This window comes from Vanellus vanellus (assembly GCF_965231255.1).
Source record: "Vanellus vanellus genome assembly, chromosome: 5".
In the NCBI taxonomy this organism is placed as follows: Eukaryota; Metazoa; Chordata; class Aves; order Charadriiformes; family Charadriidae; genus Vanellus; species Vanellus vanellus.
The window spans coordinates 21424534-21441831 of NC_138910.1; the positions used below are offsets into that span (position 1 = coordinate 21424534).

Sequence of the window (17298 nt, forward strand, 5' to 3'; positions counted from 1 at the left end):
TTCTGTCCCTTATACAAGTTTTCACACCTATATCCATTGACTTCAACTTCATGTTGAAGACCCATCCGATCCCTTAGGTGCATATTCTTGCCTGTGTCTTCATTCAGACTGCAGCCTTATTCAACTGCAGCTCTATTCATCCATCTTGTATGACATGAAGCATTCCTCATACAACTTGCTGCTCTTACCTTTTCATCTCCAAGTTCATTTACAGCTGTTTGCTATGGCAGGCCAGCAATCCCCCCTCCTCTGGTTTTCCAACCCTAGTTCCTTTTCACTGTGGGTTCCAGCCACTAAACAGGAATTCCACTCACCAGTTTTTAATAACCTTTTCCTAGACAAAACTCAGGTTTATATCTCATCTTTGACATTTTCCTTGACATTTCACTTGCCTTCAATGTAACTGACCATTATGTTCTTCTTGAAAACTTATTCTTCCTAACATTCATGATTTTGTCTCCTCTCAGTTCTCCTGGTTTAGTTGTGCTTTAGAAGATACCTTTACCCTATTGACAGTTTTCTAAGGAATTTCCACAGGGCCTTTTGCTAGTTCCCTTCTTTCTGTCTCTCTCAAAACTCTACTCTGGACCCACAGCTATAAATCATTTTTAACTTGGACCTCTTTACATGTCCTAATAACTGCTGTATTCATCAAGAATGTTGTTGCAAAGAGCACTAACCTATCTCATTGTTTTTACCTAATTTGTTAGTAAACATATCTACCTAAAGTTATTTTTTTAATACCATAAAACATACTGTGCCTAAAGTTCTTCCCAACCCACCTTGTCTACTTACAGTAAACAAGTGAAGTCCCAGCTTTGACTGACCCATGCCAGCATCCATAACCTCCTGTTAAATTTTCAAACTAGTTTCTTTGAGCTCTTTCTGGTATGCTGCCTCTCATGCTTGGAAGAAGCTCCCATGAATTTCCACAGAACACTTCATTGCTTTCCTCAAATCCCTCTTTAAAACTCTCTTTTACCATGCTGCCTACAGAAAGCTTGACAGGGAAGTGACTTCAGGTGAGCTAAGACCACTGTTTATCATATCCATCAATTTTGCCTCCTTGTATTCCCTCTCTTTTTGTATCCATCTGTTGTGTTACACTTAGATGATAAGTCCTTTGCAGAGTGCCTTTTTGTTCTGCATTTTGCAGTACCTAGCACAATGGGGCTTGGGTCCATAAAGTTGCAGAAGAGAAACAAAGACACTGCTTTATTATGTATCATCTCTGCTGTTCATAGAGGTCTTGGGTGAAATCAGGTGCTAATGCTAATCAATCAAGTAAAGAGAATCACTGAGACGAATTAAATTTAATAACATGTATAATTATTTGCAAGATTAGAGCATTATTTTGACTCTGATCCTGAAAACATCCTCCCATAGCAGAACATTTACTCACCTGAGTAAACTGATGAAGATTAGTGAGACTGTTCATATAAAATTACAGGCATATCTTTGCGTACTCAGGATAGCTAAGACTTTAAAAAAGAAATAAAGACCTTACTGTAGCCTACTTGACTAGTATTTGAAAAAATATGTATGTTTTTTAAACTAGGCAGTATTTGGGAGCTACCTCTGTGTGCAGACTGAGTCATAGGAAATTTGCCTAAAATTTTATTTACTCAGCCTGTCAGACTAATGCCAACCTGGGGTAAATAGTGTCTAGATGCGCTTACTCAGTTTATGAACAGTTGGTAATAAAACAGGCAGAATGGCAGAGGAAAATATCCTGTCAAGCAGTTTCTTTTACTCTAATTAAATCAATTGATTTCATATATCCAAAGTAGTAAAATAACTAGTCTTTGTCTGTCACTTATGTGCTCTTTGTTTGCTATCCAAAAGGGAGTGTACTGGGGAGGGGGGGCTGTACCGGTTCATTTCTTTGTAGATGACCTTACCCTTTAAGACATATTAACACTGTGTTTTTTTCCCCTGTATGAAAACGTTGTATTTTAAAGGATTTTCATCTGATAATTATTGTTTTTATTTGCTTACAGTCTTTGCTGAGCATTCGAGGCTCCCTGTTTTCCCCAAGGCGCAATAGCAGAACAAGTCTTTTCAGCTTCAGAGGTCGAGCAAAGGATGTAGGATCAGAAAATGACTTTGCTGATGATGAGCACAGCACTTTTGAAGACAATGAGAGCAGAAGAGATTCTCTCTTTGTTCCTCATAGACACGGTGAACGGCGCAACAGTAACATTAGCCAGGCCAGTAGGTCATCAAGGACAGTACCTCCACTTCCAGCAAATGGGAAGATGCACAGCACTGTGGATTGCAATGGAGTAGTTTCTCTAGTCGGTGGGCCACCAGCTCTGACGTCACCTACTGGACAGCTTCTGCCAGAGGTGATGATTGATAAAGCAGCCACTGCTAGCAATGTAAGGAAGTCTGCAATAGCTCAGGCATGATGTCCTCTCCCTGTATGACCAGCTACTGTTCCTACAAAATTTAGTCACTTGGGAATGATTCCCTTTCTGGCCAAGCTGTGAATGCTCCTTTCATATATTCCAGTTATGAGCTAAAGTAGAAACTGAAAATATATGATAATTTACTGGAATTAACAGAATAGTATAGTAAACCATTGAGTGAATGTAGTGTGTGTAGTCTTATATCCATTGATTCATTATGCAAACTGAAGACTTAACTGGCAGATTCTGTATTTGTATATCAGACAGGATATCAAAATAAAAAAAATAATCGATTATATTTACTTAATGGAATATATTAAATGAGTATTTAACTTCCTGCTGACCATGTATGAAACTTCTGTTATAATACTGATAGTACAACTTACATGGGTTGTGATAGTGTTCCTGTCACATAGTTAATTTTTCTAGTTTTTTTTCTTTTTGGAGATGTCAAGATTATTAAATATTTTTTCTTTTCTTTTGTTTGAAAATGTGTGCTAGGAAATTGATAATTTATTCTAAATTAAGATTTATCTTAAGAAAATAGACTAACTCTTTGGGCTTTTACTGCTGTCTGTGTGGGCTGTGCATTTTCATGTTTAGAAAAAGACTTCACTGCCTAATTAGAAAGATATTTATGGCAGAGCTCACTGACAACCATTCTGGAACTTTTTATAATCTAAAAACTGTTTATCGTCTAAAATCTGTTTCAATGTCTCAGCCCTGTTTCAGCAAAATACTTAAAAACATATTCTTTAAGCACAATAGCAATCTTGATGTATTTGATGATTTGCTATATACAAAGTTAGGCATACATTAGTCTATTGCAAAACCGTGTCATAAGTGGAGCATGGTGCAGGACAGCAGAGTGTTTTAAACCATTATACTTTATAATGATTTACAGTGTTATTCTTTTTAAATGAACAATCAATAGGCTATTTTATCAGTGTTTTATTTTCAGGGCACTACTACAGAAACTGACTTAAGAAAGAGACGGTCTAGTTCTTATCATGTTCCTATGGACTACCTAACAGATCCTAGTGCAAGGCAAAGAGCAATGAGTATAGCCAGCATGCTTACAAACACAATGGAAGGTATGTAACACAATTTTTGTATGACGATCCCATAAAGTGCTATTAAATGTACGATACATTAAGTAGTAGTGGTGTTTTGAGGCAGCTATTTTAGCCTAAAGGGTACAGGCAAGATGAGATTTGTATATAGAGGTAGTATTTTTTTTTAGAGATGGACTGAAATATTTGGAAAAGCAGTCAAGCTTTCAACATACTAATAGGTTTGAGGTAGAAGCAGCAAACTTCCAAGTTAAGTGCAATCAGAAATCAATTGATCAATGCAGTGTTTCTCTAGAGAAGTCATGTTTTGGGGTAAAAGCTCTCTTTAGATTACTGAAATGGCTATGCTTCTTGCAGTAGAACAATCTCCTTCTACCGTTTTACCAGATGTGCTGTTTCACAAAGGAAGGATCACATTGTTCTTTCTGTAAGGCTAAAGACAATTAATCCGAATCATAGAATTAAGCAACTACTTGTAAGAAAGGGCAAAATCATAGAATCATAGGATGTTTTAGGTTGGAGAGGACCTTGAAGATCATCGAGTTCCAACCCCCCTGCCATAGGCAGGGACACCTCCCACTAGACCAGGTTGCCCAAGGCCACGTCCAGCCTGGCCTTGAACACCTCCAGGGATGGAACTTCCACAACCTCTCTGGGCAACCTGTTCCAGTGCCTTACCACCCTCAAGGTGAAAAATTTCTTCCTAATATGTAATCTAAATCTCCCCTCTTCCAATTTGAAGCCACTCCCCCTCATCCTCTCACTACATGTCCTTGTAAAAAGCCCTTCCCCAGCTGTCCTGTAGGCCCTCTTCAGATACTGGAAGGCTGCAATAAGGTCTCCCCGGAGCCATCTTTTCTCCAGGCTGAACAACCCCAACTCTCTCAGCCTCTCCTCATAGGAGAGGTGCTTCAGTCCTCTGATCACCTTTGTGGCCCTCAGCTGGACCCACTCCAACAGGTCCATGTCTTTCCTATGTTGGGGGCTCCAGGGCTGGATGCAGTACTCCAGGTGTGGTCTCACAAGAGTGGAATAGAAGAGAAGACTCACCTCCCTTGACCTGCTGGCCACACTTATTTTCATGCAGCGTAAGATGAGATTGGCTTTCTGGCCTGTGAGTGCACATTGCCCGCTCATACTCAGTTTTTCATCCATTAATACCCCCAAGTCTTTCTCTACAGGGCTGCTCTCAATCCACTCATTGCCCATCCTGTATGCCGGATTTCTAAGACAAATTTCTATCTTGCATCCTGTGTAGCATTTGCTTGTGAATGGTTATTTTATCTATTGAATATTTAGTATTCTTTTAACATCATATTTAAAAAATAGTGGGACAGATTATTTTTAATTGCAATTCATTTTCATTGACAGTAGCCTTGGTTTCAAAAGGTCTACAATATCAACAGTATCTTGGAAAACAGTATTTAGGCCTCAAGGAAATATCCAGGTGATACTACAATGGAGAAATATTTTTAAAATGTTATTTTTATTTTTCTCTCTAGAACTGGAAGAATCCAGACAGAAATGCCCACCATGCTGGTATAAATTTGCTAACACTTGCTTGATTTGGGACTGCTGTACTCCCTGGCTGAAAGTCAAACATATTGTAAATTTGATTGTGATGGATCCATTTGTTGATCTGGCCATTACTATCTGCATTGTCCTAAACACCCTGTTCATGGCCATGGAGCACTATCCAATGACAGAACAGTTTAGTGGTGTGCTTTCAGTAGGAAACCTTGTAAGTCTTTCATGATTTACCATGTATGTCAAATGCATTTTTCTTAAATAATTCTTCTGTGACCCACGTACATATGTTTAAAAGAAAATGTTGATTAGATATTTATAGGCTTGGGATGGTTGAATTCAGAATTTAAGTTGTACTGAATCCCTCTTTGTTGACATTTGTGGATTTCACCACTCTTGCTTTATGGAGCAAAACATAGTAAGTTTTACTGAGTCAATATGCATTTTGGTTTTTAAAACCTTCAGCTTCTGTCATTGAAGCTGGTTAAAGGACTTTATCTAATATTTTTTCTTGGATGGATACTTACAAATCATAAGAACTTTTAGTTCCATTCCCACACCTGTTCTGTTCCTCACTAGCACCTCCTGAGGTCCTGGGTGTTCGGGGAATTGTTAGAGGGGAAAGACCGAGTAAGCACGGCAGATATACTGCAACTCTTCAAGAAATGGTGAAGTGGCGTGACAGTGCCTTCTGCAGGTCATGCTGAAGAAGAATAGTTCTGCTCAACTTTCAGTATAATTTTTTTCCCTCTCATAAACTTATCTTTTCACCTAGAAGCAAAAAGATGTCCCAAGGTATTTATACATGCACACTAGCAGGCTACATAAAAACCATATTTTTCCCATTCCCTCTTTTTCTTTGGAAACCAAACATTGTGATGGATATGAAAGCTTCAAATATGAATTTAATTCAAAACCCCAATGTATGGCAATATAGAGAAGGTATTCAGATTTATAATGGATTTCTTGCTGAAGATATAACTTACCGGAAGTTGATACCGTTAGTTTTATTTTTTTTAATATTTTCTCCTTAAATTGGAGTAAGAAACTGTATTTTCCTTGCAGGTGTTTACTGGAATTTTCACAGCAGAAATGTTTCTCAAGATAATTGCCATGGATCCTTATTACTATTTCCAAGAAGGCTGGAATATTTTTGATGGTTTTATTGTGAGTCTTAGTTTAATGGAGCTTGGCCTTGCAAATGTAGAAGGATTATCTGTCCTTCGATCATTCCGATTGGTAAATATACTAAATAAAATATGTTTCTGTGTTATATTTTTGTATTTGTGCATGTATGTTGTGCATTTTTTGTTTGTATGTTATATATTTGGCTAAAACAGAACATCTTTTCATAAGAACTTACAAAATACTAAATTGCATGCCCACTAGATGGCATATATCTATTATGTCAAGTTTGTTTTACATATTATCTTAGTAACATCTATTTCTTCTTCAAGACATCGTCAACACTGTTATGTTCTCGCAGTGAGTGTGCTTTAAGGATTAACTGTTTTTAATCGCAGCATCTCTTAGGTCTTTTTCTCCCTAGATGAGAGAATAAAAAATGCAAGAGCCACAGGCCCTCATTACCTGTGACTGAAGATTAGTAAATGACTTAGTAAATAACAGATTAGTTAATAAAAGTTTGTTGAAAGTTTTAGCTGATAGACTTCCATTACCAGTTTGCTTACATGGTTATTTTTAGAAGAGAGTAGTGTTAAGATTTTTCTTTGGATAGGGATTTTTCATCACTACCAGCCTTTTCCTTACCGTCCTCTGCAAGGGTCCATCCGCTGCCTAACAGCTTTTCTGTTCGGAAGTAACTACAGTATCTCTGTCTGTTATTAGATATCTCTGTCATGAATAGGAACTTGAAAAAACTTGGTCTTATTGAAGACTAGGCTAGCATGCAAGTTGATGTTCAAATTCTCTTCTGAAAAGATCTACACAGTAAGAGACATGAAGCTAGAATTCCTAGTCATCAAGCTCAAATTTTGCCATACATATAAAGCAAAAAATATTTAACTTTTATTTAAAGTTAAATAAATCCCCTTTAAAAAGGGGATTTATCCATTTGTTCGTTCTCTGTATAGCATTATATTGCATTTTGCCTAAAGTCTAATATATGTCTGGATTCACTTCTCCCTCAATAATAAAATTCTGTTTTTAACTTTGCCTCTGTATATTTTATTTATGTCTTATCCCATGAAATTGTATTTAGATTTAGATTCCTTTTAGTATTCTCCTCTTTCAATTGTCTGAACACTTGCTGTATCTTTCCAAATAATTTCATTTTTTTCTCTTTCAAGTTGTACTTTAATATAACACTTTCCTTTGTTTTTCTCGCTGTTGTGTGACAAACTTTGTAAGACACATTACGTTTATTTTAAATGACAGAAAAGATACCATTAAAGATACTCGTGAGTAACTTTTATGCCTGCATTAACAAGTCTAGCTTGTTTCTCTTTCTAGGGAAACCATTTTGTCCATCTCTCTGCCACTCTAAGATGAAAGAGATCTGGAAGTGTGTATACACTTACAGTCCTGTTAACCTGATCGCATTTCATATGTTCTGGTTTATTTTATATTCTCTTAGAGTTAACTAAAGGAATAAGATTGTTTTGTCCAACTTGTCCAACAAGTACAACTTTTTTATAGCTATCTAAAGTCACCAAAAGAGACAAAGTCTGAACTGGAGACTGTGATAATTGCAATGTAATTGAAATGAGCGTAGAGGCAGTATTATTGACTTATGACTTGAATCAGGAATTAAGACTGCTCATGTCTAGTATTGTACAAAGAACTGGAACCAAATTTTGTAACTGAAGTTTCTAAAGCTTACATGAGACATGGTTTAGACACAGGGTAACTGAAATATGAAATGTATAGCAATAATTAAATTGCAGTTAATACAGTTAGTAACACGAATAACTGTATATTATTCTTCTGTTTTGCAGCTTCGAGTTTTCAAATTGGCAAAATCTTGGCCAACTCTAAATATGCTGATTAAGATTATTGGCAACTCAGTGGGGGCTTTGGGAAATCTAACCCTGGTGCTGGCCATCATTGTCTTCATTTTTGCTGTGGTTGGAATGCAGCTGTTTGGGAAAAGCTACAAGGAATGTGTCTGCAAGATCTCCAGTGATTGTGAACTTCCACGCTGGCACATGCATGATTTTTTCCACTCTTTTTTGATTGTATTCCGAGTGCTGTGTGGAGAATGGATAGAAACGATGTGGGACTGCATGGAGGTTGCAGGCCAAACTATGTGCCTTACGGTCTTCATGATGGTCATGGTGATTGGAAACCTAGTGGTACGTAATCAGTGGGGTTTTTTTAAAACAATTAGAACATTTTTCCTATTTTTTATGATTTAGAAATCAGAGATGAAGACTGGTGAAGGACTTTAGGAAATCATGTAATTCATTTGCACTTTCTCTAAGCCAGGTTCAAATATACCTTGATCATTTATTAAAAAATTGTCTACCTTTTCTTTTAAATCTTCAGTAAGTTTATAACCTCTTTAGTAAGATCATTGCTGAATTATGCTTATAGTTTAAAATACCTTTTAAAAAAAATCTAACTTAAATCACCTTTTACAGCCAATTAAACTGACTGGTCTCAATAGCTATGGAAAACAGTCTTCACGAGAACATTTGTATCACTTAAAGGCTTACTGTTTCCACTTTCAGCCTTTTATCTCTGAAACAAAATAAGTCTAGCTGTTCAATTTTTTCTCATAGGTGATGATTTTTAATCTACTTATCCCTTTTGCTACTGGCCTCTGAATTCCTCCCAAGCAGCGTTTTGGATAAAGACACAAGTACCAAATAATGTGGAATAATTATACTTCCACTTCTTACACCCAACATTCCTTGTGATACATTCCCAAATGACACATGAAATTTCTGTACTAGCATTGCTTTCCTGATGCAGCCTATATGCCCTTTTCTGCAGTGCTTCCACCTTGCCAGTTTTCATACTTTCTGTGTATGTACTTTTCATTTTTCTTAACCAACATTTCCACACTGCTGCTTCAGAATTAAATGCCATATTGATTGTGAATAATGTCACCAATTTACCATGGTTATTCCTAATTGTAGTTTTTTCTTGACTGCTAGCATCCCTTCTCTTTTTGATATCATCCATGAATTTTATAAATATGCTTATCCACTGGCATAAGTACCAAGTTTAATCAGACTAATGTGAGACTCCTGTGGTATACCTTCTAAAATATTCTGCAAGTTTGAAAAGGAGGAATTCACAAATATAATTTAAGTCTGATTTTAATGTTTTGCACAGTCTGTCATAATTACATGTAGTCCAAATTTCTCTTGTATGTTTGTAAAATGTCATGCAAGAAAGTCTGAAATAGTTTCCTAAATTGAGGTGTATCGCATCTTTGAACTCTTTATCTCTTAGCTGGTTTTCCTGCCCAAAACAGAAATAGACTGATATAGTTTTGGCAAATATATGTTTATTATAATTTGAATTATACACACTGAAATTATGCTCTGTTGAACTGTAGAAAACTAGAGTCTGCCTACATCCCCTTGCCTATGAACAGTACAGCAGATGTAGCTTGCATAAATTACTACATTATGTTGTATCCTGCCTCCTTCTGTCTTTCTTCATTTTGAAGAGCAGACCTGCACTAATTCCAGTGTGGAGGAGAAAGTCAAGGAAAAGCTCAGATTTTTACCTACATTAGTCAAGTTAAACAAGCTAAAAATGTTATTGGCAAGTTATAATAAACGATGGGGGACAGAGATTACAGATTGGAAAGAATAGCAGGAAGGTGGGTTGAAATAAAGTGCTATCTGTGAAATAAAAATTATGTCGTAGTGAACAACCCATAATGGAATTACTTTTATGACTTAAAAATAAGAGATACAGTATATTTTCTCCTTACTGTCTTTTAGGTACTGAACCTCTTTTTGGCCTTGCTTCTGAGCTCATTTAGTTCAGACAACCTTGCTGCTACAGACGATGATAATGAAATGAACAACCTACAGATTGCTGTGGCAAGGATTCAGAAAGGCATAGATTATGTGAAGAGAAAAGTGCGTGAATTCATCCAAAAAGCCTTTGTTAGAAAGCAGAAAGTTTTAGATGAAATCAAACCTCTTGAAGACCTAAACAACAAAAAAGACAGCTGTATTTCCAACCACACAATAGTAGAAATAGGTAAAAACCTTGCCTATCTTAAAGAAGGGAATGGAACTACCAGTGGCATAGGCAGCAGCGTGGAAAAATATGTTGTTGATGAAAGTGATTACATGTCATTCATAAACAACCCAAGTCTCACTGTGACGGTGCCAATTGCTGTCGGGGAATCAGATTTTGAAAATTTAAATACAGAGGAGTTCAGCAGCGAGTCAGACCTGGAAGAAAGCAAAGAGGTAGGACCATTTCTTTATGTAAAATGCTCTGATGCTTTTCTTTATTTCCTAAGGTTACTAGTGTTGAATTCAAATCTCTATTTCATTCCTGCATAACAGCATATAGAAACCTGTAATGGTATTTAAGGTAAATTGATGTAAGGTTGTGGGTTTGGAATGAGATGGTAGTACAGTATTGCATTTACAGTAATAATCAAGATGTGTAAGAATTTTAAAGAAAATTAATCCTCTTTTCGATTTTATTTAGTTAAGTCATTAACAAGAAAATGAACCAATTTAATAGCCCTGCATACCAAGTGTCTTACAAAATGGGGGGGGGGGGGGGGGTATGCAAGTTTCTCCGTGCTTATTTCATCAGTGCAGTTTATTTACTTTCCTGTCTGCTTTCTGGAGTGCCTTCTGTCAAATTAACAGTTCATTCTGATGCATTTAACCTTTTTGATATAGTCAAAATACATCTAGATACATCATAAGTACATTTGAATACTGGACCAGCATCACTAAACGACTTCATAGAAATCACTAATAACACATCTGATAGTAGCAGAACCACTGAAGAAGTGAAATAATGGCCTTATGGTAAAAAAGTTATGAAGGTTTATATCTCAGTATAAGATCCTTTCATATGGCTACCCATTGTCATTTTCAAAGCTTCAAGATATTTGAGTCTGTTACCTACTGTGACCGTAATAAAATGTACCTCTTTTAGGCACAACGGAGTGCTAAGTGGACAAATCAGAGATAGCACTTAAAGAGTTATAGTGGATGCTAAAGCTATTGTTATTGTTTTGACCCAGTGCTCTGTCCTGCACAATTGTATGTGGTGGAGGCGCACCACCTGAACTGAATTCTGTGCATACTTAGTACCGATGCCAGTTCATTTAGCATTAGCATGGGTATTTTTGAACAGTATTGCATGCTACAGTGTAGATATAAACTAACATAAAGGTTTTCGTGATTTCCTCGCACTTGAATCTGAGGGTATAAATATGGATAAGATTCTAGTAATTCTCGCCCTGAGATCCTTTTTGTACAGGCTTCATCACACATTTTAGTCGTGTTTTCTTATTTCTTATCAGAAATGTCTATTGTTCTTTTAAAGATTATTTTTTTTTGCAGACTGTTTGTATTAGTATTTATCTTACTCTTCAAAACCATGACTTAGGTGTAGAACAAAGCAGAAGTTGTAGTTTAACCTTTAATAGTTCTGTGTAACAAAGAGGGTGATTATATGAAAGTTTCTTGGTCTGAATGTAGGATTTTGGTTGATTCTATTCTATCTTTGTACATAGGATAAGAAAAGGAATCTTCTTCAGGCACCTTTACACCACACAGGGCTAGTGCATTGTTCCACTGTTCCATTGTTCTATTGTCCCATCGTTAACTATTTCAAAACTTACTGCTGCAAAGGAGCAGCAAATTCTATTGCTAATCTGGTCAAATTCCACCTGTCAGTGAGAACATCCATAATGATTGCATATGACAGTAATGGCACAGGTTCTTTTTCTGTCTTTTTGTAAGTCATGTAGTTTCCTGGTATAGGCCTGGTCCTTCTGGGTTTGTTCTTTTTTCCTGTTAATTGTGTTCAAGTTCATCTATCACTTTCAGCCTTTTCCCTGTGTAGCAACTAGTGACAGCCAGAGGATGTACTGAAAGTTTGGTAATAAAGTGTCTTAAGTTAAAGTTCAGTACTAGTAAACAAAATACTTTGGATTTCTTCATCACAAAACATTTATTGCTGTCTTGGTGGAATAACAAATACTTATCTGTTGTTCTGTATTTGTCTGTAAAGTTAATATAGTACTTTTATCAGTTTCAAGGGTGCTGTCAATCTAAACCTATTATTTTTCATAAAACATTCTAAATGCCTCAATTGGAGGCAAGTGTGCAGAAGATACTGTTAGTTTATTCATAGAATCATAGAATGGTTTAGGTTGGAAAGGACCTCGAAGATCATCAAGTTCCAACCCCCCTGCCATAGGCAGGAACACCTCCCACTAGACCAGGTTGCCCAAGGCCACGTCCAGCCTGGCCTTGAACACTTCCAGGGATGGGGCCTCAACAACCTCTCTGGGCAACCTGTTCCAATGCTTCACCACCCTCAAAGTGAAAAACTTCTTCCTAGTGTTTAATCTGAACCTGTCCTCTTCCAATTTGAAGCCATTCCCCCTCATCCTAGTGCTACGTGCCCTAGTAAAAAGTCCTTCCCCGGCTCTCCTGTAGGCCCTCTTTAGGTACTGGAGGGCTGCAAATAAGACCTCCCTGGAGTCTTCTCTTCTCCAGGCCGAACAACCCCAACTCTCTCAACCTCTCCTCATAGGAGAGATGCTCCAGCCCTCGGATCATCCTTGTGGTTCTCCTCTGGACCCACTCCAACAGGTCCATGTCCTTCTTATGTTGGCGACTCCAGAGCTGGATGCAGTATTCCAGATGGGGCCTCATGAGAGTGGAGTAGAGGGGCAGAATCACCTCCTTTGACCTTTGACACTTCTTATTCTTCAGATATATTGTAACTGGCAATGATGCTTCAGATGATATTACTGTATGAATGACTCTAAAAGAAAATTTTCTAACACAGATACAGTTTGAGATGTGGACTGTGAAGTCCCAGTACAATCAAAAGTATGCACTCAGGAAAACTCTCTTCAGTTCTTATTTTGTGCTTCCACCAACACAATTGGTGTTACCGATTCTGATACTACCACGACACATGGTAGTAGTAAACCATGTTTTAAATTGTCCTATATACTTTTCCTGTGCTCATTCTTTTTTAAAAATTATGAATTTATGTACATATTAACTGAAGTTTTATCAAAATAGATTATAGCTCTGATAATTTTTAATTGGCATCTTCTCTGTAAAAAGTAATTTGGAAGTATAATTGGATTCTTCTAATTTAAATACTATATGTCATTAAAATGACTGATAAAGAAGTGATTTAAATATTTTCATTAGTGATTATTAGATTAATTAGCTGCTGAAGTCTTTTTTTAAAAATATAATCACAGGACTGTTCAGTACTGGTGGAGTGTTCTGCATTTCTTACGCTGAAGTTACAATTGTTGTGCAGAAAATATACATGATCACAGTATCACAGTATCACAGTATGCTAGGGATTGGAAGGGACCTCAAAAGATCATCTAGTCCAATCCCCCTGTCGGAGCAGGAACACCTAGATGAGGTTGCACAGGAAGGCGTCCAGGCGAGTTTTGAATGTCTCCAGAGAAGGAGACTCCACAACCTCCCTGGGCAGCCTGTTCCAGTGCTCTGTCACCCTCACTGAGAAGAAGTTTCTTCTCAAATTTAAGTGGAACCTCTTGTGTTCCAGCTTGATGATTTACAGAACAGTGGTAGCAAGAAGGAACGTGACTTTTGGTAGTGCCTAATGATTAAGGCATCTGTTTTGAGAACGAAATCTTTCCCTGCTACACAATCTGTTTGTATTTTTTTAACAGTCAATAGTCAGAGGCTAAAATGCAGAAACTGTCTTGAAATACGGACTGAAACCTGACTTTCCCATATGAACTCCCTGATCATCAACATTCTCTCTTTTGCTTCTTTTTGTAGCTTGCTCAGTCTTTAACTATTTACTGCACAAGACCATTATGTCAGTAGAAGAGATGGAGGATGTACCTTATTAAAACCTATAGGCTGGTGGTCAGCAGGACTAAGTATGACCTCAGTGACAATGGTGCATCTATTTCTGCATTGAGGATGGTATGACTGCTGACTGTCTTCATTAGCCAAATCTTTCCTTTTCCCAGTGGAAAGACCCCAACTGGGTTGTTCTACAAGGTGACAAAAATATTGGTTTGAATTCCTGTAGGGAAAATTTTAAAGCAGAATATCCCACGTTTGAGACATGAGCTCCAGTCATTAAGATTCCACCATAAAAGAAAGGCTTTCTTCTCCAGATACAATATTTAAAAGAACACAGTGTCTTCATTGCATTCTTGGAGGCACTTAATCCTGTAAATGTGTGTGTTAATCATGCTTCAGGAACTGCAAACTGATCAGGCGATAAGACAAGGAAATGTATATTCAGTCAGGAGTGATCTAGTGCCAAGCAGTTTTGACTGGTCAAGCCTGAAACTCTTCTGAGTATATTCAGGACCAAAATTTCTTACTCTTGCAGAAGTTGAAGGTGAAAAATCAAAGGGAATGTTTACAAATTTCAGGCACCTTCAAGAGAGACATAGCAGTTAAGCAAAGACATTGTGACCATATTTCTTATTTAACTGCTTAAATTTCAAATAGATTTTAATCACAAAAGTGCATTTTTTTAATCTTAATCCTAGTTCCTATTCTTCTCTAAATAATTCTTACGCACTGTGGGTTTTGGCATAGAGAAGAGTGATGGCTTATTAGCACAGGACCAACAGTCTTGTTATGAAAATGATCCATAGAAAAAGAAGACATTTTAAAATTTAAAAAGTGACTAAAAAAGTCTTTTTGTTCATGGCGTCATCTTTTTTGTCATGCCATAATGTGCCTTGCATTTCTGCCCTCTCATGTGTTCCCATTGATGTGATCCTGCTGTTGCCAAGCGTTGATCTGCCAGTCACTTCATTGCTTATACCACAAATTAAAAGAACTGAAGTTAGAAACTGCCACCAAACCACATTCAATTAGCAGTATCCCAAATGAAAGATAGTTTAGGCATCTATGTACTGTGAGAACGCTCTGCAGAAGATAGCCAGATGCTAATGCATGTGTGTTTCTGTGTGCTTTTCCTTTTCTCGATGTATATACATGCAAATACATGTTCAGTGTGGTGTAGAGCAATAAACTGAATTTCTACTAAGTAATTATCATTTATTAGCAAGTTTTATTTAAGTATATTAATGTTTGGTTAATTCTTTATTATAACATACATCTTTTTCAGTATTTTGACAGAAATGATAACTTGATTATGCCTTTCTAGAAAAAATCCATACAATGCTGTACATGCCAGTGTGAATTTACAAAGAATTTTCTAGAAAATTGCCTGAAATCTAAAATAGAATTAAATATGAGAACACTGTGTCCATAATAATGGTAATGGGGGGAATACAATGTAATAAAGAAATTGGAGAACAAATCCTAAACAAGACTTTACCATGAAAGTTGGGTCATTGACAAATATGGGGCCACTGTGTCTGTTGTCTTATATGTAAAGGTCTGTGGACCTGAGCTGTATTACTGCTATGCTGGATAGCGTAGAAACTATAAAAATAATTTTTCCTTTTTAGGTTCTTAAGTACTACAGGGATGGTTTATACAGAAGATTTTGTAGTGCATGCATAGCTGTGTAATAATTAGATTTTTATGCTGCGTGTAACTTCTAGGCTAGTAATTACACCAAGATATACCAAGTTACAACATATTTTTAAATGCCTTGAAAAATATGGGATCTCCTAATGCTGTTGCAGACACCTTAATAATGTATATTTTACTTTAAGCAGTATTCAGCGCAAAAAAAAACCCAGAGGTGCTGTGTCCTGAACTTCATTTCCTACCATTCTTACTTCTCACAGGAGTAGAACCAAGCTGGATCAGTCAAGCGGGCAGCTCTGGTGCCTTTTAGCGAGGCAGAGCATCGTGTCACCAATTTTACACAGGTTACCTAAGCAAATTATACATCTATGTGCATATACTATATAATCACTTTTTAACGGATATTGACTGCCCTGCATGCTCTTCAGCTATGATCCTGTCCCATTCATTGCAATAGAGTACAAACATGCACAGCTGCTCTCTGCTGTTGTGGGACTCGCATCACAGCATGGTCAGGCGAGATCGGCAGCCCCAATATTTCTCTCGTTCAGATGCCATACTTTCCATGATATTTTAATAGTATTTTGCAGTGCATGCTATGTACCTTTCCCAATCTTGATGGTAAAGTTTTCAGGATTCTATTTTTGAAAGGTTTTCTTTCCTTTTGAGGGAAGACAGAATATGCGACACGTAAGCTGTGTTTCTCATCAGAAGCTTATATAAGTCCATCTATAAATTATGCTGATAATGAAAAGCTGCTAGCTATTGTGGAAAACTTTCATACTATTGTATTTTAGCTTATAATGGAGGTAACTTGCAAACTCGTGATAGTAACATTTTTTATTTTTCATTAATTTTTTCTTAGAAATGATTTTATTCAGTACTTGTATAGGCATTTAGTTATTTTGGAGATGAATATGCAGTACTTGAAGCACCATTAAGCATGAAATTCATTTAATTTCTGCAGTCAAAGCATGTGACCATCATTTGGTTAAAAAAGCTCATACAAAACTGGTATTTGGCTGGTCAAACATTCAGAGATCAGTTCTGCTCTTACTTACGCCCACACTTGCAAGTGTAGAGGTGCAAAGAGAAAACTGATGGCAAGATCTGGCCCAATTCAGTCTTACCATAGCTCTTTAATTTATGCTTACAAATTGACTTACCTCCCCAAACATCTAAAATTGTCTGCCCTGAGAAACTTAAACTTACTCTCATCAGTAATAAATAAAGTTCAGCGGTCTAGTAAATAAGCTACCAATTTTGGACCAAAAGGTTCCCAGCTTCAGTATGATTTACATCTCACCTATTAAACATTGCCATAATGTTTACACCACCATAGTTGTATGATGCTGATTTCAGTTTGGTAAATCAGTGGAGTTAAAATACACTTATTGGATAGCTTTTTTTGGTACTCTGAAGAATTTAGGCTTTGGATTGTTTGTGAATTGGTCACATTGTATTGGCACATTGCAATTCATAGTGGATGATATTTTGTTGTTAATATTAGAGTTAATTTGGGTTCGCTTAATTAATCTTTACAAACAGCAGTCCCTTGCTCTGTTTCAGAAATATCCTTTCACTATTACTTGTGTGAATTAAAGAGCCTTTTTAAATACCTTCCAGTGG

General features: G+C 36.8%; 2 protein-coding genes across 8 annotated transcripts in view; one reads left to right on the forward strand and one right to left on the reverse strand.

Annotated features, from left to right (window-relative positions):
* Positions 1-17298, reverse strand: part of LOC309672013 (sodium channel protein type 1 subunit alpha) — a gene marked incomplete at both ends in the record, with an annotated part of 554434 nt that overhangs the window by 126495 nt on the left and 410641 nt on the right.
* The window catches only part of LOC309672675 (sodium channel protein type 2 subunit alpha), a gene marked incomplete at both ends in the record, with an annotated part of 58808 nt that overhangs the window by 18028 nt on the left and 23482 nt on the right, over positions 1-17298 (forward strand). For 4 of the 8 annotated variants that reach the window (XM_082484237.1, XM_082484230.1, XM_082484231.1 and 1 more), the window contains 6 exons: positions 2001-2381; positions 3373-3505; positions 4987-5225; positions 6077-6250; positions 7969-8325; positions 9934-10413. In XM_082484237.1, coding sequence (XP_082340363.1) covers positions 2001-2381; positions 3373-3505; positions 4987-5225; positions 6077-6250; positions 7969-8325; positions 9934-10413 — 1764 coding nt within the window. The remainder of the gene's footprint in view (positions 1-2000; positions 2382-3372; positions 3506-4986; positions 5226-6076; positions 6251-7968; positions 8326-9933; positions 10414-17298) is intronic. The other 4 variants (XM_082484232.1, XM_082484235.1, XM_082484234.1 and 1 more) reach the window with 3 other exon arrangements.